This window comes from Aulonocara stuartgranti (genome assembly GCF_965226115.1).
Source record: "Aulonocara stuartgranti genome assembly, chromosome: 20".
Taxonomy (NCBI): domain Eukaryota; kingdom Metazoa; phylum Chordata; class Actinopteri; order Cichliformes; family Cichlidae; genus Aulonocara; species Aulonocara stuartgranti.
The window spans coordinates 7661683-7685620 of NC_138956.1; the positions used below are offsets into that span (position 1 = coordinate 7661683).

Genomic DNA, 23938 nt, shown 5'->3' on the forward strand with positions numbered 1-23938 from the left:
CAGTTAACTCATTGACTTTTGTAGACACCCAAAAGTGTCCTCATTAGTCCAGCTCTAATAACATTTGTACTAAACTCAGATACTAACAGTAAGGAAAATACTTCTAATTCTTTTCAGTTCTTCGTTTTTATGTTAGGTTTAGTTTTAGTTAACTATAAAAACCTTGATGTGCATTCAGAGATCCTCTCCTACATACTTTGTTGTAACAAGCGGTGGTTTGAGTTACTGTTGCCTTCCAAATCAGCTTGAAGCAGTCTGTCGTTCTCCTCTGAACTCTTTTTTTGGACCGGTCTCTGTAAACCTTATAGACCGTTGTGTGGAGAAAAATCCCAGATCAGCAGTTTCTGAAATACTCAGATCAACACATCCGGCACCAACCACGCTGTTTAAAGTCACTTAAATCACCTTTCTTCTTCATTATGATGCTCAGTTTGAGCTTCAGCAGGTCACCTTGAGCCCATCTACGTGTGTAAATCCATCTAGGTGTTACCTGAGGTTGGCTGATTGGATTTTTGCATTAACTAGCAGGTGAACTACTGTTGAGTATACCAAGAGTTAAAAAAAAAAGCAAAAAAAAAAAAAAAGCACCCTAATAGACAATCCTATTGTAGCTGGTGACAGTACACTGTGCATTATTTATTCTACCACCAGAGGGCAATGTCTTTAAAAGGAAAATTCCAAAAGAGGTGTTTGATTCATAAAGTCAGACAGCAGTGAACAGAATTTAAAACCATTTAATCTTTGACACAAATCCTCAACACCATGTTCATGAAACAATGACATCTCTTTATTTTGTAACATTTCAGTGTGCACACTTTAGATTTTGTTCCACGTTCACATTCTTGGAATGTAACACCACCAAAGTATCAATACAAGCCTATTTACAGCCACTGTTCTCAAAATGTACCCCATAGAAAAACATCACATTTCATGAAATGAGACTGTGTGGACGGGTCAGGTTTTAGACAAAATGATCAAGAGGTGGGTTGCACATGATGAAACTGAAAACCAGACAGTTACTGTTTTAAATGATGAGTCAAACTGGAAGTATGCATGTAATGCTGTCGAAACAGAAAGCTAACCATGGAGCATCTTGGAAGACCTGTGATGCTGCTGAGATCCAAGAAGGGACACTTTAACACTGTACAAAGCTTAAGATGTACCACCAACCCTTCTCATGTAAACTTTATTTGTAGCTTTGTACATTTTATAGTAAGTACAAAAAAAGAAAAGAAAAAAAGGGATGTAACATTTCTTTCATCTCCTTGTGGTCTTTGAAAAACTTATTAGGGACACTAACCATTGTTAACAATGTAGCACCTGAGAGTTCTCTATGACACAAACAAGAAAGATTTAAAGAGGGGGAGGGACTGCACCAAATTTGCACAACATCACAAGCCAACAGTTCTTAGTTGGTCAGTTCAGCCTTTGTAAATGTTACAAATATAAAATAAATAACAATCAAATAAAACAGAGCTCGTTTGCCACAAATAAAGTTAGAATAAAGCATTCTGGGGTGTAAAACTGGTTATTTCTATTTCTCATGTAGGCACAGAATGTGACCCTGAACGTAACCCTGCAGAGCTGCAACACAACACTGGTGAGCGTCAACAACACACTAAACACTGGTGAATCCTGACACATTGCTCAGTGCCCACTCTTCTTTTCCTTCTTTTTAATTTGCACCCTTCGAGGACTTGCCGCCACTTAAAGTATATATGCTGAAATTAAGTTAAACATTCAAGTATTTACATTCTCATACTGTAACACTTAACTATACAGCACATCACTGTAAGAAAAAACTGAATTCAGAAATCAAGTATTCTTGAAGCAAAACTCGACCACAGTGACCCACAAGTGGGTGAAGAAAAAGAACCAAAAAAAAAAAAAAAAAAAGTCCGGTCCACTGTGCTGACAGCTGTAGCATATATACCAGTAGTCATGCATTAGTAACACAAACAACAGTCTGCTCCACTTGGTTTAAATGCACTGAGACGTTTGTTAAATAACAAGTCTAAGCTGCCTTCATTGCTCTACAACACCTTCTCTCACTCTCCTGTGACCCCTGACACAGTTATGATGCAGTATCAGTATCAGACCTCAAAGTCTAACCCATGTTCTGAGGGAAGTTGCACTTCTTCAAAGTGTTTCTGCTATGGTGAAAACATCACCCAAAGGTACACGGAATCTGATCCACCCACCTGACAGAAAGCTGATGCAGTTTGTAACTTACAGTTTCCCCTTTACTTTCATATTCTTTTACAGTCTGTGTGCATGGCAGCATTTGGTTTTGAGACATTTCAGTCAGCTTTGCTGTGCACGGCATGGTCAATCAATCCAAAGGTTGACATTAAAGTTGCTCCAATCGAGCCATCCTCTGCTTGTTTATGAAGATTTGAAAGCGATGATGAAATGTGAGAGACAAAAGGAAGAACCTGGTGAGATGATTCAGAGGCACGCTGTGAATTCAATTCTAAAAAAAGTTTCCATATCACAAAACCAAGTCATATGAGCTTCAAGTGCAGTCCGATTTAAGTGGTGTTTTGTTTTTGTTTTTAAACCGTCATCAGCTCAATGCTTCCTCGTCACTACCTGACTGGTGTAAAAGTCTGTTGGCGCAGACTGCTGAGGAAGGACTAACAATGATCTCATGACAAACAAACGCAGGGCCGAAGGATGGGGCTGTGGTTAATAGGCTGTGTTGGCAGATGAGGTGAGGGTCCCCTTTGAGGGGAAAATTACAGAGAAGCCCATCGGTTCATGATGGTGGAGTAACAAACCGGGAAGATCCAGATCATTTATCTGCAACTGCTGCCGCCATGGGGGATCGCATGGTACCGCGAGCAGTGGCAGTCAGCTCCTCGATTTCTGTGTTTAACCGTCTGATTACCCACTCCATCGCCTCCCGACCCTAAAACAGACACAAATGCCTCACATTATAAAGCGCAGTGATGAGGATTTTAAAATCAGAAGAGTAACTATATTATCAAGGTGAGTTTAAGGAGGATTTTAAAGGCAGCTTTACCTTGCTGGCATTGACAGATATGGTCTTGGCCATGAGACCCTCGAGGTGGTTGCTCAGACTGACGCCTTTCACACTGATCAAAGCCTCCTGTGTCAGTACTGTCCTGAATATGCAAGCATAGAAAAGTCACAAACACAGCTGAAACAAGTTTTTTCTTTGTAGTTTTTTGTTTTTAAAAATCTTGGAGTTAAACATTCAAAACCTTTTTGCAATAATATTAAGGGTTTTTTTAATGTTGTGCTTTTTAACTCCAATTTAACTGATGAGAAAGATAAAAATGAGTCCCTTACTTTTCTGGGTCCTGTGGATGTGGCTTGTATGTCAACTTCTCATCCACAGACACCAGGTTGGTAAAGGAAATCTGTAAGAACAAAACACACCTGAAATCAGTCTTTTTATATCAGCATCTGCCACAAGGTGACACATAGCAACCACATCAAATCTATAGTGACAGAAATGCTGATTAGACAAGTAAATACAACTGCAGAGATCAGGTTACAGTTACATCCTTCCATAACAATTCGGCTTTCATGTCTGTATTGATGAAGCATAATAAAAGTATTTGTCAATCCTACTCACGTTTGTAGACTGCAGCTCAAACGTCTGCTGTTTAGGGTCCACTACTGAATGTTCCTGGACATACGTGCATGTTCTTGTGACCCCAAACATCTGCAGGAAACAATAAAATAAAAAAAATAATACAATTCTGAAATGATACAAGGAAAAACAACTTAACATTACCCAGTCTGAACAAAACACGTCGATCATTTCTCTTATCCTTTTAACTCACCGACTTGGCCAAAGCAGGGAGCCCCCACTCTGTGCTGAGCAGTCTGGTGCTGTGTAACCGTCCCTCAGTGTCCACACTTCTGTCCAGAACATCCACACCAAAGACACTGGGATTCATGGGATTGGGATACTTCTGCATCGCAGCCTTGGTCACCGTCTCCCATGGGTGGCTGTTTGAATCGATATCAACGTTAGAAACGGGCAATTTAACATTCTGAAGATGACTCAATGCTTGCTGCTGAGAGTGTGCTCTTCAGTGTGGAAAAACATCTTAGATTCTGAGGTTACTAAGGTAAACACTACTTAAAAATCCACCATGCCTGTATTTCACTCATCTTACAAGCAACAAAAAGGACCAGTTGTGTTATTGTGCATCTCTACCTCCATCAGAACAAGTGTACAAGTGAACTAGAACAGATATTTAATAGACATCGCTTGATTTGACTTGTTTGGCTGGAGAAAAGGTTTAGTGCATTTAGTATCTTGCAATGCAAGCAGAAGATGTGGTGCATTTGTGGCTCCGAACAGTCAGATCCATTCATGCAGCGCTTTGTCTCAAACATTCAAGTTAGCAGACGACCCGCTTAACTCCCAACCCAATTTAGGAGGTAATAATATAGGAGAAAATTATTTTCTGCAAATATGGGGACATTTGAATGTAACAACATCGCTGATGGTGAATCACAATAGCGTCTGTGTTTGCAGACAGGCGGGAGAAGAAACGCCCCCTCTGCACAGCGCAGACTCACAGCAGCAGCACCCACGGCTTTTCTCTGGAAACTTCTAGTAGAGGGTTTAAGCAACCAGACTGATTTTATTTATCAGTCGCTGTAAAACGAGCAGAAATGCTCTGATTATATACCGTTTATTGTGTTTAAACGACAGACCGGTCGTTATGTAACGTTCCCCGTCGATAATGTCAAACACGCGGGTAATTAATTTTTTCTTTATCCCGTAACAAATACCAAGGCTCGGGGAAAGCATTTGAAAACAGTCCTCCAAGGCTGAAATGTTACAATAAACCTAAACATCATTACAGTCATAGTATTCAAGGCGAAAAAATTAGCTTTAATGTTAGCAGCACAAAGCTAACGACAAAAGTTAACTCGGGTAAAGGGCACTTTAATTTCAAATACCAATACATGTAGCAAATACAGGCTTCAGCTGTAAACATCAAACGCGGTGGGAAGTCAAAAGTCATTTCTAAACATAACTAATATAAACTAAAAGCGTTGGGTAACTCGACTAAAGCGGCGTGCCTTCGTGTTATCTAACTTATCTGCAACCTTCGCAGCTTCGCCCAGACTGCACACGGAGCCACGAAAACTGATTATATAAGAAGAAATAGCCAACTTAACAACCATACTTTATAAAACACTACCGCAAAAAAAAAAGAAATACTCACTTGAAAATGTGCTCTGACGTCCAAATCTTCATTTTTACCGTTTTTCTGTCAGAGCACGGGAGCCGGCGACAAATGACAGCGTGACCACTGAGAGAGGAAGGAAGGAAGGAGGGGCTGAGTGAGAAACCTTTAACAGTCTTAGCCGCGATGCTCCCCCTGCTGGCAGACAGAGCTGCTGCACCCCTTCCAGAATAATCCATTTGTTAAACACCTCTGAGACCCTCAGCAGCAGGGGCGGATCTAGAGAAATGTTCTTAGGGTGGCATAAAAAATTTAGGGTGGAAAAATCAAAGCCATTTCTTTACACTTATGCAGGTGTTAAATTCTGTAATAAAATACATCAAATGCAGGATAAATAAAGTCTTTCTGATTCTGAATTTGATGTATTTTAATAAACATGTTTATACATTTTTCATATAAACATAGTCTGCAACTTTCTTACTGGCTTAAGCCCAAATTATTACACATTTCAGTTACATAAAAAATGTGAATTTTGATGTTGTGTACTGTGTAGTCTATATAATAAATAAGCACTATGCCCAAGAAGTATAAAAGAAAAAAAAGCTACACAGAAAGCTACACAACAGGAAGTGGATGAGTTAGAAATACAAGTCTAAGTTCAGTTTCACACACTTTTTATTAAAAATAATCAAAGTTTTACATGCTTAAATTTGCACAAAATATCAGAAGTCTGCACTGTTAGTTGCTACAGACAACAACAAATCAAGCCATTTAATGCTATGTTTAACTATTTTTTATTGGGGGGTAACATTTTGCGGTATATTTAGTTTTAGAACTTATATTCAGTGTCAATTTTAGCTAGGCTAATGCAAACTTAATTTAATAAACAACATTTTCATGTACAAATCTATGGTGGTACTAGGGATGGCAAGAGATTATGCCACCAGAGAGAGTGATCGTTATATAATTTTCTATGAATGGTCCATGTATGAAATATAAGTGTATATATATGTAATGGTTCAATTCAATTTTATTCATATGGCATCAAATCACAGCAACAGTGGGAAGGAAAAGCTCCCTTTTAACAGGAAGTAATAACTCGTGATTAATTGCAGAGTGGTGTAAAAACACATAGCAACTGAAAAAAGGTGAGTGAAGAAGAAGCACTCAGATGGTGTTTGTCCCCAGGATCCAAATGGGAGCTAGTTCCACAGAACAGGTGCCTAAAAGCTAAAGGCTTTGACCCCCATTCTACTTTTAGGAACCACAAGTATGCCAGCAGTTTGAAGAAAGTGGCCTGATTATTCAAGACATTGTCTGTGATTTTTTTAAGTTCCTTTGTCAAATTCCTTTGTCACTTTGGGTGAACATTAACAACAAATATAAGAAATGTTTGCATTTTTTAATTGGTTTTTCCATCTTATTATTTAAAAGAAAAAAATTCCAGGTCATAAATTCCAGGTCATCCATCAGCGATTTTAGATCCAATATTGTGTAAATGTATAATTTCAAAGATTTGTGTAACTTGATATTACAGCATACATCGTCCTTTACTATGGACTTAATTAATAGATTAACTGTCCATGCAGTCACATCATTATGTGAATAATATGAAGTACAAAGATTCACAAAAATAACCCAAATATTCACAGTTCCTATGAAGAAAAGTCCTACTGTCTGTTGCTATGGTAACAGTGGCAAAATCTTCAGATTGAAATTGAAACTGTTGGCTGCACAGCTGATATAAGAAAGAGAAGCATTTTTATCTGTAGTTGAGTTGGAATTCTCCATCAGTCAGACCTGTTAGTGGGAAACATTTGTTAGTAGCAAAATTATTTCAAGTCAAAGATTCACATTTTCCCACAAGTTGCTTGACCTTGTTCTTTTTTATTCATTGTGCAGGAAAATGTATTCTACTTGTTGTTTTTAATTAAAATCAGCACCCTATAAACTCACTGCATTCATTCATATTGTGTAGATATGCAGTGGTTTAAAACTACATAACACATACATTTCAGTTTAGAGCATTTAGGCAGGGATGTCTAACTCATTTATAACATAGGCCACAAACAGCCCGCTTTGATATTAAATAGGTGTGACCAGTGAAACTCCTCTTTCTGTCAGTGTAAAGAACTTTAACTGCACATTTAATCTCTGAGATAGTTTAATATATCAACTTAATATAGCGTTATAATATAGATAGCTTAATATCGACTGATTGACCGCTTCATGAGGTGGTTGAGGTAAACCACCTGCAGTTGAATGTGGCCAAAAAAAGGAGCTGGTGGTGGAGTTTGGCAGAAACAGATCCCGACCCTCCCCCATCTGCATTGGTGGGACTGATGCCGAAATAGTCACATCCAACAAGTTCAGCTGGATCACAAGCTGGAGTGGTCCGCCTACACGGACGCTGCCTACAAAAAGGGTCTGAGCCGGCTTTACTTTCTACCAAGGCTCAGATTCTTCTATGTATGCAGCAGGCTGCTCTACATGTTTTATCAGTCTGTTGTTTCGAGCACCATCTTCTTTCCTGTGGCATGCTGGGATGCAGGCATCAAAGCAAAGGACGCAAACAGACTGAACAAACTCATCAGGAAGGCAGAGTCTGTTGTTGGCATGAAGCTCACCACCCTGGAGGAGGTGATCAGTGATAGCATGCTGGCAAGACTGCTGGCGATCTTGGACAATGACTCCAGGCCCCTCCATAACACACTGGACAATCTGAAGAGCAGTTTCAGCAACAAGTTACTTTAACCTCGCAGTCTGAGGGAACGTTAGAAGAGGTTGTCCCTTCCCGCTGCTTTCAGACTCTTTATTTCATCCACTTGGGTCAGATCCACACATGTTTAGCAGAATTAATCACACCTCAATGCACCTTGTCACTTTTGTACACCACAACATATATTTGCACACGTACTTGTCCTTTTATAGTTATATGTATATTTATATTTACACATATATCTCTATGTTTATCCACTTATCTTAATGTTTATCTATCATAACTCTGTTTCTACACACATTTATATGAGTGCTTCTTGTTTTTTGTATATTTGCTGCTATGATAACCGATGATTTAACTCTTGGATTAATAAAGTTTTTCTGAAGTGCAATTTCAACTGTACGTCTGCCATTTTTCTCCATGATAAAGAAATGCTGCTGCAGTAAATGAAATAAATCTATGAGTGTGACTCTTTCTGTATTATACCTTCTTGAAGCTGTTTTCTTAATTGTGTACATATTAATTATTAATGTAATTTTTACTAGTCCCTTGCACATTTTCTGTCTTACTTTTTAGTGTTCATTATTTAACTTCTTTTTTTATTATTATATTTTGTGGGGGTTTTTACAGTTGTAAATGTAAAGTCTTTGCTCCTTCATAGTATGAGGCCCTGACTATGCACCCGTGATGCTTTTACATGAACTATATTAGTTATTTATTCAAGGCTGCACTATTGGGGGGGTTGTCATTATTGTTGTTGGTTTTTATCCTGCCAGCTGCTGTAACACAGTATTTTCCCCTCTGGGATCAATAAACTATCTATCAATATTTAGGCTTAAAAAGAAATAAATGTGTGAAATTACAGAAAAATCCCTGGCAAGCTGTCCCATAATTACTTTTTTAAACAGGGTTTGTTAATTCACAGACCATACCACTTATTTATTTATTTTATTGAAATTTAACTTTATAATTTACTGTCGACTCAAAGTAAACAATAAAAAGCCAGGTACTTTGTTCATCCACGGAAGGCGGGACAAATAAAAGTACCAGCTGTCAATCACGACCAAAAACTGTTTTATTGGCTGGGAGGAAAAACGTCTTGCGCCTGTCAAATACGTCATCACGCAGACATCCGACCTGTCCTTGAAGCTACAACACAGCCAAGATGGTCGCATACTGGAGACAGGCAGGCCTGAGGTATTAAAATAAAAATAAATATGTAGTTACAATGAAATGGCTTGTGGTAAATGTTGATTGCTTTATTTTAACGGGGTTTAAAATGAGAACAGAATGCTCTGTCAAAGAAAATGTTGGTTTTTAGTGTTAAATTCTCAATTTAGCTACATAGCTAATATACTAAGTTTACTAACGTTAGTGTTCCCCACCGTATGCGTTTAATTTATGGCAGTAGCATTACCTCAATACCGAGTCAGGTGGGACTTCCTCTGATAGTATGTGGTTTCTTAATGAAGAAGAGGTTGTTCTTGTCCTCTACAGACAAATCATTGTCGGTAGCATTTAGCATGTGGCTAACCTGTGTGTCCTCTCTGCAGCTACATCCGCTTCTCCGCTATCTGCGCTAACGCGGTGCGGGCTGCCCTCAAGCCGCAGTTCAAAGCCGAGGCGATAAAGGCCGCAGAGTCCAACGTCAGAGTCCTCAAACCTCAAAATAAAACAGCATGTAAGTTCATCAGCTTTAAAGGTACCAACGCTGTTCTGATCACAGCTCATGCCCTCTGATAGAGTGAATGTCAGGGAGAGGCGGCTGTGACGGTGCTTTCAGTGTCTCCTTCAAATAGTGGTGTACTGGGTTATTATTACTGTTGCACACACATTTAAGCTCCATATCGTTGTCCTGTCTAGTTATGGTGAAGCTGGCCTCGTATTTGAATTGTCGAATGCATAACAATTTAACAGTGCATCAGTTTAGCGTTCATTTTATTCAGACAAAGTCAAATGCTCTTAACAAATAAATCAAAAATATAAAGGAATATATTGGTTTAGGAAACGTGAGTATGCATTGAGATTTATAATACACAAGTTTTTTTGAGTATTAAAATTCAGCATTTGAGTGCATTTATTTGGTTGTTTCAGTAGTGGTCACTATTAGCTCGTATTGCTAATGTGCTGTGGTGGTTTCCATTCTTATCAGGACTCTGAACTAGATGACTTGGTGCAACATTTCACCAACTTGTTTTATTGTGGTGAGGTGAGCTCCAGGAGCATTTAACAAATGTGACAAACTCTGCTGAAGGGGAAATGTAGATGTTTTATCAGGCGTGGAGAGTTTAGGAGCACGTGGCATGCTCCTAACATGGGTACTGTCCTTTGTGGCTGACAGCTTAAGTTTAAGATCTCAAATTTGTTTAACTATAACCTTACAGTCACTGAATGTTTTAGATTTACGAAGACATTTTATGAGGATCTTTTCATTAATGTTTCCATTCTGCTTTGCTTTCCTTCCAGGATGTTTGACCATGATGTAGATATTTTTTTTTCTCATGGGTTGTGAGGTCCTGCAGCTTACCTGTCCTGCACACCGTGGAGAAGAAAAATAAAAGCTGGTTAACATCAAGATGATGTGTTAGACTGGGGACCTGAATGACACTGCACCCCCCGCCCCCTTTTCATTTGTAATCAAAATTGTATTAAAGATGGATGTTGGAATTCTTTTGTCTCCTTGTGTTCTTGCCCTTGTAGTGTTGTAGTGAATCTATTGTGGTATTTACAGTACTGCACAATAAGACCATGATTTTTGTCAAACACTTTATTTTGATATAAAGCAATGGAGTACTCTTCATAGTTATACACAGAAATGTAGTATTTACAGAGGTATATGTGTGTGGATCCATGAGTATATTAGTCATTAGAAGTCAGATGGGGATGCCATCTTTTATACCAGTAAAAAATGTAATTCGAAAGCATGCGTTAACCAATGGTATGAAAACAAATTGCATTAAAAAGAAATCAATAGGGCTTTTTACTCTTAAATGCAGTTAAGATCATAGGGTAACGTTTTTTTTCTGGCAGGTAATATAATAGATCTTTGGTCACTTAATTTTTTTAGATTTTCATGTAGGTGGTCATTTAAATTCATCAAATTTGCTTTCTGGATAGGAATTGAAGTGTTAGTGAACAGTGCAGCTCTCTCATTAATGACCTCTAGTTTATGGTCACATGAGAGGTTTTTGGCTGTGGTACATCTTGATGTCTGACCTTTCATATCTTTAGCAATGATTTACTGAGCTGCTTAAAAACACTTCTCAACTTGTCCTGTCACTTAACGTCAGAGGCCATGATTGAAAGGACACGCAGGGTAGCTTAATGATAAAGCCAGACCATTTTCTAATAATAGATTCATGCTGATGTTTCGTTTGTACTTTTCTTTTTATTTACTTGAAATCATCCTTCATAAGTTACAAGCGTAAAGCATGGGCATTCTGACAAGCCACTGAGCCCTAGCTGTCTTTCTTCTCTCTGGTCATCTTGATCATGGTCTCTGGTGATCGATAGAGGAAGATGAGCTTCTCAAACAGTGTCTCTTCTAGCTCCATCTCTCCCGTCTCACGAACCACAAAAATGTCTGTGCAAAGCTTCAGGACTCTGTCGACACATGGTAGCTCCTCAAACATGATGGACCTGGATATCCCATTGAAGAATTCCCTGACAAACTTTCCGATGACTAGCACCACTGACATGTAAAGACCCACGATGCTGTCGTGAAGAGGGAAAGAGGACAGGTTTTGTGTGTAAATGAATCCACAGCTATGAGAAAGATTTCCTGTCAGGATGCAGTTAAAATGTCTTGTTACCTACCCGTGTCCGGCCAAAAACCCCAGACTGGAGGGGCTGACTTTATCGCTGAACACCACTAACTCGATGCTTTGACATTTGTGCTCGGAGGACGTGACAACTGGGGAGCACTCTTCCACCACCCACCACTGATCTGCCTCCTTCTTTGACGTCCCATTGACCTGCTGAAGCTGGATTGACATGGGCCTGAAGAAAGCCAGCGCCTGAAGGTCTGGACGGTCTGTCAAGTCTAAGAGATGATATGGGTTTAAAGCAAAGTGCATGTTTTATACACCAACAACAAGGAATGAGACTGACCTGCTTTGATCAGGTAAAAAATACAAAGAGTAACTAACCTACTTTCATCCTGGTTCCCATTTTGGACTCAGGTCCTTTGGGACCCCTGATGAATTTAGGCAGCAGAGAATCAATAATCCTAGAGAGACAAGAAAACTCAGATTAACACCATAAAAATTTCAAAACATTCACTAATGTTGTACACTGGAGCTCTCCAGGGCTGCCTGAGTTCCCTTACATTAAATTTAGTTTGATGTTTAACCTTCTATGTGCTATAGGGACAAGAAGAGCAGCAGAGCCACATTTTCTACATTTCTGTTTGATTTACATTTACAAATACTTCATCACCTGAATAAAACACAATAATAAAGCATGCATAAACCATCTGATTGTGTTTTGACTGAGACTCACACAGGTCTGCTGCTGTTGCCTTTAAGCATTCGCACAATCCCTTCCCTCAAGGTTTTGTCGTCAAACTTCACAGTGTGCTCTCCCACGGTCTCTGCATTCATTGATATGGACGCATTCCTTAGGAGAGGAACATATTTGCCGGTGTCATTTTAAGTGTTATTTGCACTGGTGCAAAGTGCAGGCAAATGATGTGAAATTGCAAGTGCTTAAATAAAGTTAGCAGAAAATATCAAGTAATAAGAAACAATGGGCTAGTTTCCCAGATTTTTGAAGTTGATATGACAGTATAACTACAGTCATGTGAAAAAGTAAGTACACCCTCTGGTTCAGTACTTTGTATAACCCACCTTTAGCAGCAAGTTCATTTTCTCTATGACTTTAGCGGTCTTTCACATGTGGAGGAATTATGGTTGACTCTTTTAATGTAAACATTGCTTCAGTATATTGAGGTTAATAAGTATTCTATTGAGCTCATTCACGGTCCTATCGTAGTATTTCAATCTGAAATCTGGACTTTGAATGGCCCATTGCAACAAGCGCTCCTCTCATGGATTTGTGTCTGCTCCCACTGTCTTAAGGCTGCTATTACTAACATGACCTGCATTACTGAAAACCAACACAGACATGTCTCCTCCCATCTTACATGTGTCCGACAATTTAGTTAACCACTACACTATGAAGCCACTGACTGGGCCACTGTAACAACCTAATTCTTTTATTTTGTAGATTAGCTACTGTGCTTGGGATCATTGTCCTATTGCACAACCCAGTTTGGGACAATAGCCTTACATTTGAATCTACCATGAAGTCCTCTGGATAGCAAAGTATACAAAGGAGTTAATGGTTTGCTCAATGATTGTGTCTGTAAAACAAGCCCAAATCATCACCCCTCCTCTATGCTTGACAGTTAGTATGAGGAGTTTTTGCTGATGCATTTGGTTTTCTCTCATTGTAACAATAAAGGACATTGTTGCAGAAGTCTTCTTGCTGTGGCGCCTTGTTCTTTTTAGAGAGTAGATGCTTCCAAACAAGCCATACTTGTTCAGTCTATTTGTATTTTTACTGTCATGAACTTTAACATCTAACATGCTAACTGAGGTCTGTAGAGTTTGAGATGTAGTCATTGGTTTTTTTTTCTTCCCTGAGCATTGCATGCTCTGACTTTGGGGTGAATTTGCTATGACGGTGTCCATATCTTTGATGGTTAAATTACTTTTAAGAAAAATAAATTTTCTTTCTTTGTCTCAACTAGCTGACAAAAATACTAAGCAGAAATGATCTGAAGGTGAAAGATACACACACACACAGCCTGACCTGAGCAGTGTCCAGCGTAAGGTCATGTATATGTGAGACGAGTTGCTGAGCTCCTGGATCATGGCCGCTCGACTGGCTGGGCTGATGGTCCACAGTAAACTGGCATCGCTCTTGATCTTAGCAACAAGAATGTCCTCAGCTTCATAGTTCATGATGAACTGCATGGCAGACTGAGAGAGTGATTGAGAGATGATTAGATTTCCTAGGTTATTTCAGCAAATGCCGCTGCAGTGTTCTGGTGAATTTGGATAATGATATTTCAACATCAACTAGTGTTATATAATACAAACACAGCATAAACTCTATTTCAATATGGCACAGTGAGTCCATGTAGAGAGTTAATAATGAATAATGAATGTAATAAGTGTAGTGTCATCTGACCACCCGAAGTTATATCTTCTTGTAATGGATATTGTGTAAGAAATGCTGGACAGTAATGTATTTCTACAGGTGTTCTGGTTTTCTGCTCTAATACCCGAAATGACTGCTCCCTCCTGTGGTCATAGATGGTATTATTACAGCTAGGACTGAGCTCATGAATTTGTTTTATAGTTTTCGAGGTTAATGTATTCTGTTAAAAAACCAGATTGAGTGGAGTTTTGATGCTTTATGTATTTGTTTCTATTTACAGTAGAATAAACTGTGTCTCACTGGATGAGTCGCATAAACTTTGGTGAGCCTGTTGAATTTTGCTTCTGTGTAAGGCACCAAGTTCTGCTCCTGGGCGCTCATAGTGAACAAAGGCTGTGAGAACACACAAAGATGCAGCAGAGAATTAACACATGTCCACACACATACACATAAACCATGACACTATTGCAGGGAAGTCATGTTTCTTGTGTTTAATGATAGCAAATATGAATTTAGTTTTCCATGCACCGTGACTTTGCCGTTTCACCTTAGAAGGAAGCACAAACTTTATAAATAATATTAGTAACCATAACATTTTTTTGTGGAGAAAAAGTATAATGAACACAAAATATGATGTATCGATTCTGACCTCGTATCCTGCGATGCTGAGCTGGATGGAGACGTCTAAAGGCTGATTGGTCACTCCGGCTGCTGACTGGACCAGTGACATGAAGAGCAGTGGGAACCAGATGATGCTGATGAGAGCAAAGATGATGAAACCTCCCATTCCATATTTCACCACCTTCTTCTTCTTCTGCCCTGGAGGGTGGGGGAATTTCTGGAAGAATTACGAATAGATTACCATCAAAAGTTATTCAGTCCACTGGATAAAGACGTGCCATTTCAACAGCTCGTCTCAATTTTCCTGCATCATAAATTTATAAAGGTAAGCAAAGAGTTCTGGTAGCTCACAGCCCAGACTCTCTCATATATTTAATGGAAATTTCTATAGTCTACACTGAAAAACACACATTTTTCTGTAATTTAATTGTTTATTTTGTACTTGTTCAGGGACTAAAATGATTTTAAAAGTAATTTCAACTACTTTCTTAAGCACTCCTGCTTACTTTCTCAGACTCCCTCCAGCACTTGAGGACGAATATGTTAGCGTAGATGTCTTCAACGCAAATCCAACTGGAGAGAGACAGCGTGGTGTCGGTCCAAACCCAATCCATCACCGCCCTCAGCTCTGTCAGGAAGGGAACCATCCGAAAACTGAAAGAGGAGAAGAGAGAGAGAGAAAAACGTTTTGAATTAAAATAAAAATTTGATCATGCTACAAACAAACCAGTCACAGTGTAAAACGTGTCTGAAGTATTTATGTTGGCGGTTATTTAGTTACAGTTTAGCCGGTTTTTGTACCCCTGAAAGAGGAAGAGGTTCAGGTAGTTGTAGTTCTTGGTGAGGAAGTTGCCCAGGATGCGGTTTGGGTAGCCACACTTGATCTGGTACGCAGACAGGCCGAAGTAGATGCACTTTACAAAGTACCACAGCTGAGCAACTGGGTTTCTGTTGAACCTCCTGGAGCAAATAAACAGAAGAGATATCGATCTTTGCTCCTTTTATTGTCATGGATCAGATTTGTTTATTTTTATTTTTATATACTGTGCTTAACAAATTTAATAGGCCTCTGTCGAATGTAAGATTTATGTGACATTAATCCACCAGTATGTGCAAGCTCTTAAACTGAAATCAATTTTTTAATGATAAAATATAAGTATTGTTGTTATCCATGAAATTCTAAGATTTACTGTTTTACAAAAAAGCTGAAAAAAATAATAAAGCTTTATTATTTTTTGATTACGATGCCAGATTACAGTTATCCAGCCCTGAACAGAAAAATTTGTTTTGGTGGTTGAATGTTTGAAAAGGTCAGTCATACAATGCCAACTTTATTTACAAAGCACTTCATTGAGTTTGACTTTATTTTGCTGAGTAAAAAATGAGAAGAAGAAGAATTTATTGAACAATGACCTCTCTGTGACACCAGGGAGAATGAAGAACATCCAGAAGTGTATGCCAAACACCAGCACCACCTGGAAAACGCACTTTCCCAGCAGAGACTTCTTCAAGTAAAGGGCTCGGTCCACTATCATGGTACCAAACTGGATCAGTAGCATGACCAGAAAGGCCTCTGGAACCTGGTCTTCTGACAGTGATTCTGTGATGTCAGCCGCTGCAGAGTATTTCTACAGAGCGATGAAAATTAGCCTCATTGTCATAAATCATACATGTCAAGTAAATTTTATTTATGATTTAAATAATAAGAAATATTAATATGTTTGTGTAGTCTTACCCCAAAAGCCCAGTATCCGTATATGGTGACAATGAAGTTGACGACATCAATGAGAAACATGAGGGCGTAGACGTCACACACAGGGCTGTAATCTGGGTGAATGATGTCATAGAAAAACTGCCTTATAGGTAAGTAGATGTGAAGGCCGCTGCAGAAAGAGAAGAGACTGCAGAGTAAGACAGAAACGGGAAGCTCCTCTCCACTAAAAATAAATCTATGGAAAAATATTATCTACCAAAATAAAGTAATGACTAACATCTCAGAAAACAGACTTAGTGGACTGCAGACAACTCACACTTCTATGGCGGCAGCTTTGGCTTGTAGCATCCTCTCTCTGATCTGCTGTCTGATCCTCTGCTTCCTTGTCAGCGGAGCCTTATGTCGTTCCCGTCTCTTTTTCTTGCTTTGCTGCTTTTTGGGCTTCATCTCTCCAGTTTAAAAAATAAACAAATTAAAAGAAATTGAGAAAAACTAGCCATTTGCTGGTAATGAATTCAACATGACAACTTCCAAAAATGAGATAATGAACATGGAGACTCTTTATTCAAGACATGTAGGGATCTTCTGAATATTCACCACCAGATTCTGCAGATTCGCCTTTTTTCAGTCTACAGAATAAGGAGGTGGTGGACGCCTGGAGGGGGAGGAACCTCAGACGGCGTGGTGGTTGCTCCCTGCTGCCCATCTTCTCTGCTCCGGTCTTCTTCTTGTCCACTTTCTTCTTCAGCTTCTTGAAGAAATCGGGCATCTCAACCTCCTTGTTGTCCCACAGCCCGTGGCACTGCAGAGACATAGACACAGGCAGCACTTGAACATTTCAAAGTAGCTGCTTAAAAACGATTTACAGTGGTTAGTTTTCACATTACCTTTAGGATAGATCGGTGGAAGAACAGCGCGAGCAGCTGAATTAGGTCGAAGAGGACATAGCCGTCCTTCTTCTCCACCCCAATGATGTTGGGCAGGGCGAAGGGCCGGTCAGCGTTGATGCCTCGGTAGGCAGAGGTGGTCCAGGGGAAGAAACCAAACTGGAAAAAGTACTTCACCACAACAGTCAGCTGAGACAAACAAGAGAGACACAAGAGATGTGAGTGAGTTCTGTTTGCAGCACGCACATTAAACTACTCAACAAATCAACCATTAAAAGCATTATATGTGTATCTAGTATTTGCATTAAGAAACTAAAAACACACCTTTGCTTCATTTCGATTTTATCTGACGTATTTACAAGAAAACCTACTTCGGTGTAAATGATGGCTGTCATCCAGAAGCGTTTGGTCGGCCGAGGCACAGACAGCATGGCCCAGAGGAATATGAGAATCGGCAGGATGAGGGAGAGGAGCGAAGCTGACACAATGTGGTTTAGAATGATCACAAAGTAGCATAGCATCTCTGACTTGGACACCATGGTGTTATAGAGGGCAAACAGCAGCTTCAGCGGCCTCGGCAAGGTCACGAAAAACTTGTCGGACTCGGAGATCTCATCATTTTCAAACATGCTTCAGAATCAGAAAGGACAGAGAAGAGAGGAAGAGGAAAAACACAATGATGGAGATTAAAGTTCTTAAGAGATGGAGCTTATATCTCTTTTGTCCTGCATACTAAATTTTTTTGTGTCTACTAACTTGTTGAGTAGCAGCTCACTGGCAGTGAGGTTCCTCGTTTCTTGACTCAGAGGTCTGGGAGACTCTGTGAGGTCAAGACTCTTCTCTCCATCGCTATCCCTGAGATCCAGCGAGGTCCATTCTGGGTATCTGGCACCTTCTTCCTCTTCTCTTTGCAGCGATTCCTCATCCCGCTCCTCTTTCTCCACCTCAGGATCTTCTTGTTGTTCTTGTTCTTCTTCACATTTCATCTCAACTTCTGTTTGTTTCTCATCATCCTCCTCTTGTTCATGAAGTTCTTTTGGTTCTTCACAGCTTTTAAGAAACAAGCGAATCAGAAATCTTACTTTCAGGAATCATAGAATCACATCTTGAAAGACAATTCTTGTATCTGAAGCTGTTTCTGGTAAATGAAACCTTTCCTGCAATTATGCGTGTTATTTATGTGGTGTTTGCAGTTTTACTGACTGGGATGAAGAACAGGAAGAAGTTATTCTCAATGGAAAATAATAATTTTATGAATTCTGCACTGGAGTTTTTGTCTGATAGATTTGTCTGTTAGAGATCACAGCTAACAACAGGATTAAACTGAGCAGAAATATGTGTCTAAAACGTCGTTCACTCATCCATTCACCTGGGTGAAAGTTCCTCAGTGTCAAAAGATGTCATGTCAATATTGGCCTCTTTAAAGAGCCTTCGTCTGAGCTGGTCAGCAGCAGGTGACACAGCAGGAGGCTCATCCAGCTCCTCCTGCGTTGGCTGCCGGGACACCAGCATCGTCTCGTCTGTCATGCAGCTGAAGTTAAGCAGGAGGGAGAGACTCAGTGTGTGTGCCTGAAAGGTAAACTATGACTATGTTGTCTGTGTGTACCTGGAAACACTGCTGCCCCAGGAAATTTTGGAGGCTTGGTTCTTCAGCTTCTTGTACGCGTGTTGTGAAGAAGGGCTGGCAGGTGGAGAGCCGGGAGCTGACAGGGATTTATCTAGATTGTCCTGAGACGACAGTGTGTTCTGACGGGACTTCCAGTTTTCATAAAACTGCTTCACACTCTCCTGACTCACCTCTTTACCCTGCAGAGCCAGATAATACAGACAGAGTGCTAAAAGGTGCATTAGGATAAAGGATCCTGGTTAAATAAACTGAAGATGTATCAAAAACACTTTAAAGACAAATTTAAAGACATTTGTGTTTAGTGTTCATCTTATGGGATTGCCTGGAATGTACTGAACTTGCTAATAGCAGAAAATGTTGTTGTTTTTTCCCCCATAAAACTGTGTTAAATATAAATATCAGCCTTGAGACTAATTGTGAAACTTGTTCTGTTATAATTACATTGCTTATTGACTAAAATCAAGTGTTTATCCTCTCAGCTGACCTTCTTTTGCTGCTGGTTGAGTAAGGCTCGCTCGAAGCGCAGCACTTTGGAAATGCCCAGGTTGTCTTTACAAAATGAGTTCAATCCCTCCGTCAGGTCATCAAGAAGAGACTGAAGGAACACCCAGCTGAACTTTATCGTGCTGATGATGCGCTGCAGGATGTTTTCTGTAAGAGGTTATGTGTAAAAGCACAGTAAGCCAATTAGAGTGAAGGTTTTCCATGCTTTTAATGCTTCCTGTTTTCATTGCAACAACAAGCAGAGGGTCATTTGGAACTAGGGCATTCCCATCCCTTAGAAGTGTATACCTTTTTTCTCCTCTCCCTCCTCCTCCACAACACTTTCATCTGGTTCGTCCTCACTGGATTCTGCTTTATCAATGCCTGGAGAACAAGAGCCATCATCAAACTGTTTGTGATACAGCATGTCTTTATAGTTACAGTCCCCTTTACCATACATGTCTACTAGTAAGAGTAGCACTAGTAAACACAACATGATCCGTTCTCACCCTGCTGCCTCTGCAGCTCTCTCTTTGCTTTCTTCTTCTCTTCTTTCTTTATTTTTGTCTTCTCCTTCTTCAGGTCCTTCAAGGCCTTCTTTGAGCTCGTGACCCAGGCCTCATAGGCCAACTAGAATTAAAGACAAAGATGCACAGATCACCCACTGATCTTACAACATAGATTGTTTTTGCAGCTACAAAACTCAAAACGAACACTTTAAGGGGAAATTGTGAAATACTTTAACTGTATCTCCATTGCTTTTAGTTTTGGCTCAGATCATTCTGGCTCTAACCTGAAAAGCAGATTTCTTCTTTGGTGGTTGCTCTTCCTCTGTCTTCTCAGGAACTTCCTCTTCCTCCTCCTCACTGTCACTCTCAAACAGGTGGTAGCCACAATTGTTTTCCACTGTGTTAAACAAAACAGTGTCAAAACTACATGCACACACAGACATACCACTGGCATCTGATCTGCTCTAAAGAAGCAGGTCAGTGGCTAAAATCTGCTGCTGCATTTACTGTCAGGTTAAAAACATTTCTCTGATTAAATTGAAAAGAAGTGAAGCACACAACCTAATGATAGGAAACAGCATTGTCTTCACTCTTTCCTCTGCCAATACTCTCTTTCTTTCACACTGATTAAGGATCCTGCTCACCTCCAGGCTGAGAGACCCAGGGCTTCCACCATTTTCCTGCATCTCTCTTTGCCTTCTCGTCATCACCTGGAATTTACAGTTCGTTTTGTTTATGTGTTGATGATATTTACTGGCTTCCATAAAGTAAACACATCCATCACAGAGAAAAAGAACAAGCAGACTAAACCCCCTCCTCAAACATCCCTCACCATACTCTCTCTACTCTACTGTATGAATTTGGCCTGTTTTCCTTGCTAACATTAGAAACTGAAAAAGAGTCACTTGTGTTACCAGGTGTCACCTGCTCCTGATCAGCAAGAGGTTCTTCTGGTGGTGCAGGTCGACTCTTCTGTTTAGATTTGATCTTCTCCATCCTATAGGAAGAAGGCTGAAAGGTTAGTTTATAACTCGCTGCTTAGGAAGAGGGGAAGTGTGATGGTCTTTACTGTAAACCTGATCCATTAATGGTTTCAGTGTAAGTGTTCTTACTGTTTCTTCAGAGCCTCCACTGATTTCTTCTCCATCTCCAGTCGGGCTGCTACCTGTTTTTTCACTCTGGCCTCAAACAATTCAGCGCCCCTTCAAGGTCGAGATGGACAGGGACATTAACTGCTGTTTTAGCTTTTACTTTGTTTGTTTTTACATTAACAAGCTAAGTTTACATTGTGACTCTAAAGCAGGGGTGTCAAACATAAGGCCCAAAATGTGTGACAAAATTGGCCTGGCGCAGACTCCAGTGCGGTCCAATTATTACAGGACAGTCTGGGCAATGCTTTACACATTTTGTTTTACACATCATACAGATCTTGGCAACAGATTTCTTTCATTTAGTAGAGTAACACTTCTTAGTTATGCAGCAAAACTGAGACATACTGTTGAAACTGCTCTTTTTACTTATATTGAGATATTTCAGCAATTAAATGTGCAAATAAACTTCTGTATACAAACACAAAGAAAAGAAAGTTTCACTGGTCTGGCCCTCTCAGGATGAAAGTGGGTTGTATCTGACCCACCATGTAAAATGAGTTAGAGTAAGAGATTAGTGATGTCTTTTTACAGCTACTATGTTGTAAAAACAGAACAGAAAAAAACAGAAAAAATAAACTGTAGTTTGGTCATTCTAGCATAGCCTTGTAAGCCTTAGTAAATCCACAGCAACTCAAACAAACATGCCGAAATGGAACAGTCTAACAGAAGAAATAAAAGACAGTCAAAACATAAAACAGTTTAAAGTAAAATATAAAAACCTAATTTTAAATAAGTATAAGAATGAAGAAAACGGGGTTAACCCAGGATGGTAATGTTGCTGGTAATGGTGTTGCGGTTCTTTTTTGGTTGTTTTTTTGTTTTTTTGTTTTGTTTTGGTTTGTTGTTTTTCCATAACTTGTGTATCTGCAAATATACACATTCTGTATTTTTCATATGAAAGAAACTATACTGTGGTGGGGCTTGCTAATTTCTTGTTTTTGATTTATGTATGTTATGTTTTGTTTTACTTCATATGTTTATATGTTTCATATGTTGTTTGTTTAATTTAAGACAAAAAAAAATTAAATGAATGAGAGGTAAAACTTGAGGGGGTAGAGACAAATAAGTAAATACTTCAGCCTACTCCTTTTCAAACAAATAATGGAATGATATTTTGTAATGATTGTGAAGGCACATGTTTGAAATGTTTGAAATAAAAATGAACTGAACTGAACTGAACTGAACTGAAATACATTTTCATGCAGTTAGGACCAAATCACGTTGTTCTTTCCAGGAAAATTACTGGAAATTATTATTAGGAATTCTGTGTAATTATTTATCCATGAAAGAGAGAGCTACCAAAAACCTCTCGTAAACAGCTTTCGCATGAATTCTTGTGTCTTTGGTTTTCTTTTATTTTTTAAGTGTTACACTCAATCTAGATTTATCCAACAAAACATATAAAACTTTCAAGTTTTCAAACCTCACTGACCTTATGTGTAAAGCTTTAAGACTACTGTATGTTATAGAGCTAAACCTGAAAATGAAGCACTGACCTAGAGGCCAATATCTTAGAAGACTTGAGGTCAGACACCACATAGAGGAAGTAGTAGCTGAGGAAGACCCTCCTTTGTGCCAAGAGGACAGTGAAACAGATCGCATCCCAGACGATGCCGGCTTCACCTGCAGGCAGCTCACATTCATCATCGGGATCAGCTGAAAGGCACACAGGGTAGGAGAAATATGTCTGAAGAATTTACAGCAGATTTTAACAAACTTTTACATGACAGAAAACATTTCTGCATCATGTGTTGTGTAGAATAATGACTTTGATTTTAATTTTAATGTATACCAATGGATATTTAATTCTGCATTTTATTTTGGCTAATTAAAATGATAATTTTAACCTTCCAAATAAAGTGCAACTATAAAAAAAAAAGTAAAATATAACACAGCTGTAAAAAAGTGTTGTAAAACATCTAAAAAATGTTGAATGTCAATATAAAAACTCTAATTTTCCATCATGTATTTCTGTTGTGTTTTTTTTTTCTTTTTTTAATGATGCTTATAATTATTGTTTCAGCACTGTGACAATTTCAGTTTGTACTTCAGCAGGTCATGCACTGAGTTGCTGCAATGTGATTGGCTGATTAGATATTTGCATTCATGAGCAGTTTAACAGGAGTACCTAATAAAGTGGCTTTGAGTGTAAATATACCATCGGAAATTCTGGCACATTCTTTTCTCCCTAACACAAATCGTGACTAAATATCCTTGTTACAGACACTTACGGACATCATAACCTTTGATGGTGCAAAACATGCTAAATGCCTGAATTAGCCAGCAGCTGTTCTTCACCAGGCTGTCCAGGTAGGCACAAGAACCCAGCTGAAAGAAGGAAAAAGAGGCATTAATCAGTAATGCATGATTTTAAAAAAATAGCTGCATGTCTTGAATTATTCTGTACAATTGTACAACTTCTGAACTTCTTTATGGTATGGTCGCTTACAGACACCAGGTTCTTCATGGCGATCACAAAGCAGGTGTACCCAATGAGCCAGTCCCATAGCCGCAGGATGTATCTGACTGGCTGCATCAGCACACTGCCTCCAAACAGCATGAAGTAGAAACAGGCCACCAGGTAGCCGAGACAGAAGATGTTGATGCGTGTCGTGCCAGTGATGAAAATGAGACAAAGCACCAGCCAAAAGAAGTAGCTGAAAACAAACACCTTCACCATATCAAGATAGCACCTGAGGACAAAACAGAGACCACATCTTCAGTTTAAAAAGAAAGCAAATCATACTGCCAAATATTACAAAGCTAAACCATCGCTATAAAAAATATGTAAGCACTACAGTTAATCTAGTTTTGTATTTTCTATTAGTTTTTATTTTTAGACGCCACATAGAGGAGGGCATATTTTAGAGGCAGGATTTAGG

The 23938-nt window shown here is 39.2% G+C and overlaps 3 protein-coding genes across 3 annotated transcripts in view; 1 reads left to right on the top strand and 2 right to left on the bottom strand.

Moving 5' to 3' along the window:
• Positions 1-718: 718 nt before the first annotated feature.
• On the bottom strand, positions 719-5449 carry LOC309696508 (PRELI domain containing protein 3B-like). Its single transcript, XM_082517758.1, is given in 8 exon segments — positions 719-2911; positions 3026-3128; positions 3316-3386; positions 3605-3694; positions 3816-3984; positions 5220-5259; positions 5262-5328; positions 5330-5449. Coding segments are annotated over 8 exon segments (747 nt in total). The 5' UTR covers positions 5420-5449; the 3' UTR covers positions 719-2794.
• A 3538-nt stretch (positions 5450-8987) lies between these two features.
• atp5f1e (ATP synthase F1 subunit epsilon) lies at positions 8988-10566 on the top strand. Its single transcript, XM_082517574.1, has 3 exons — positions 8988-9096; positions 9453-9580; positions 10366-10566. Coding segments are annotated over exons 1-3 (162 nt in total). The 5' UTR covers positions 8988-9064; the 3' UTR covers positions 10368-10566.
• Positions 10567-10702: 136 nt separating this feature from the next.
• The window catches only part of LOC309697701 (piezo-type mechanosensitive ion channel component 2), a gene marked incomplete at its 5' end in the record, with an annotated part of 34364 nt that continues 21128 nt past the window's right edge, over positions 10703-23938 (bottom strand). The window contains 28 exons of the mRNA XM_082519819.1: positions 10703-11613; positions 11716-11941; positions 12048-12127; positions 12400-12516; positions 13714-13883; positions 14365-14457; positions 14714-14902; positions 15192-15339; positions 15487-15645; positions 16099-16313; positions 16421-16568; positions 16716-16848; positions 16997-17201; positions 17287-17475; positions 17658-17916; positions 18043-18336; positions 18656-18817; positions 18893-19092; positions 19398-19564; positions 19706-19780; positions 19906-20026; positions 20190-20302; positions 20550-20615; positions 20820-20902; positions 21018-21107; positions 22553-22712; positions 23288-23384; positions 23506-23749. Coding sequence (XP_082375945.1) covers positions 11358-11613; positions 11716-11941; positions 12048-12127; positions 12400-12516; positions 13714-13883; positions 14365-14457; positions 14714-14902; positions 15192-15339; positions 15487-15645; positions 16099-16313; positions 16421-16568; positions 16716-16848; positions 16997-17201; positions 17287-17475; positions 17658-17916; positions 18043-18336; positions 18656-18817; positions 18893-19092; positions 19398-19564; positions 19706-19780; positions 19906-20026; positions 20190-20302; positions 20550-20615; positions 20820-20902; positions 21018-21107; positions 22553-22712; positions 23288-23384; positions 23506-23749 — 4459 coding nt within the window. The 3' untranslated portion in view covers positions 10703-11357. The remainder of the gene's footprint in view (positions 11614-11715; positions 11942-12047; positions 12128-12399; positions 12517-13713; positions 13884-14364; positions 14458-14713; positions 14903-15191; positions 15340-15486; positions 15646-16098; positions 16314-16420; positions 16569-16715; positions 16849-16996; positions 17202-17286; positions 17476-17657; positions 17917-18042; positions 18337-18655; positions 18818-18892; positions 19093-19397; positions 19565-19705; positions 19781-19905; positions 20027-20189; positions 20303-20549; positions 20616-20819; positions 20903-21017; positions 21108-22552; positions 22713-23287; positions 23385-23505; positions 23750-23938) is intronic.

Bases quoted from the DNA above. Each gene is read 5' to 3' on its own strand.
- atp5f1e (XM_082517574.1), top strand. From the start codon at position 9,065: ATGGTCGCATACTGGAGACAGGCAGGCCTGAG. The intron at 9,097-9,452 runs GTATTAAAATAA...TCCTCTCTGCAG, and splicing joins TGGAGACAGGCAGGCCTGAG to CTACATCCGCTTCTCCGCTA.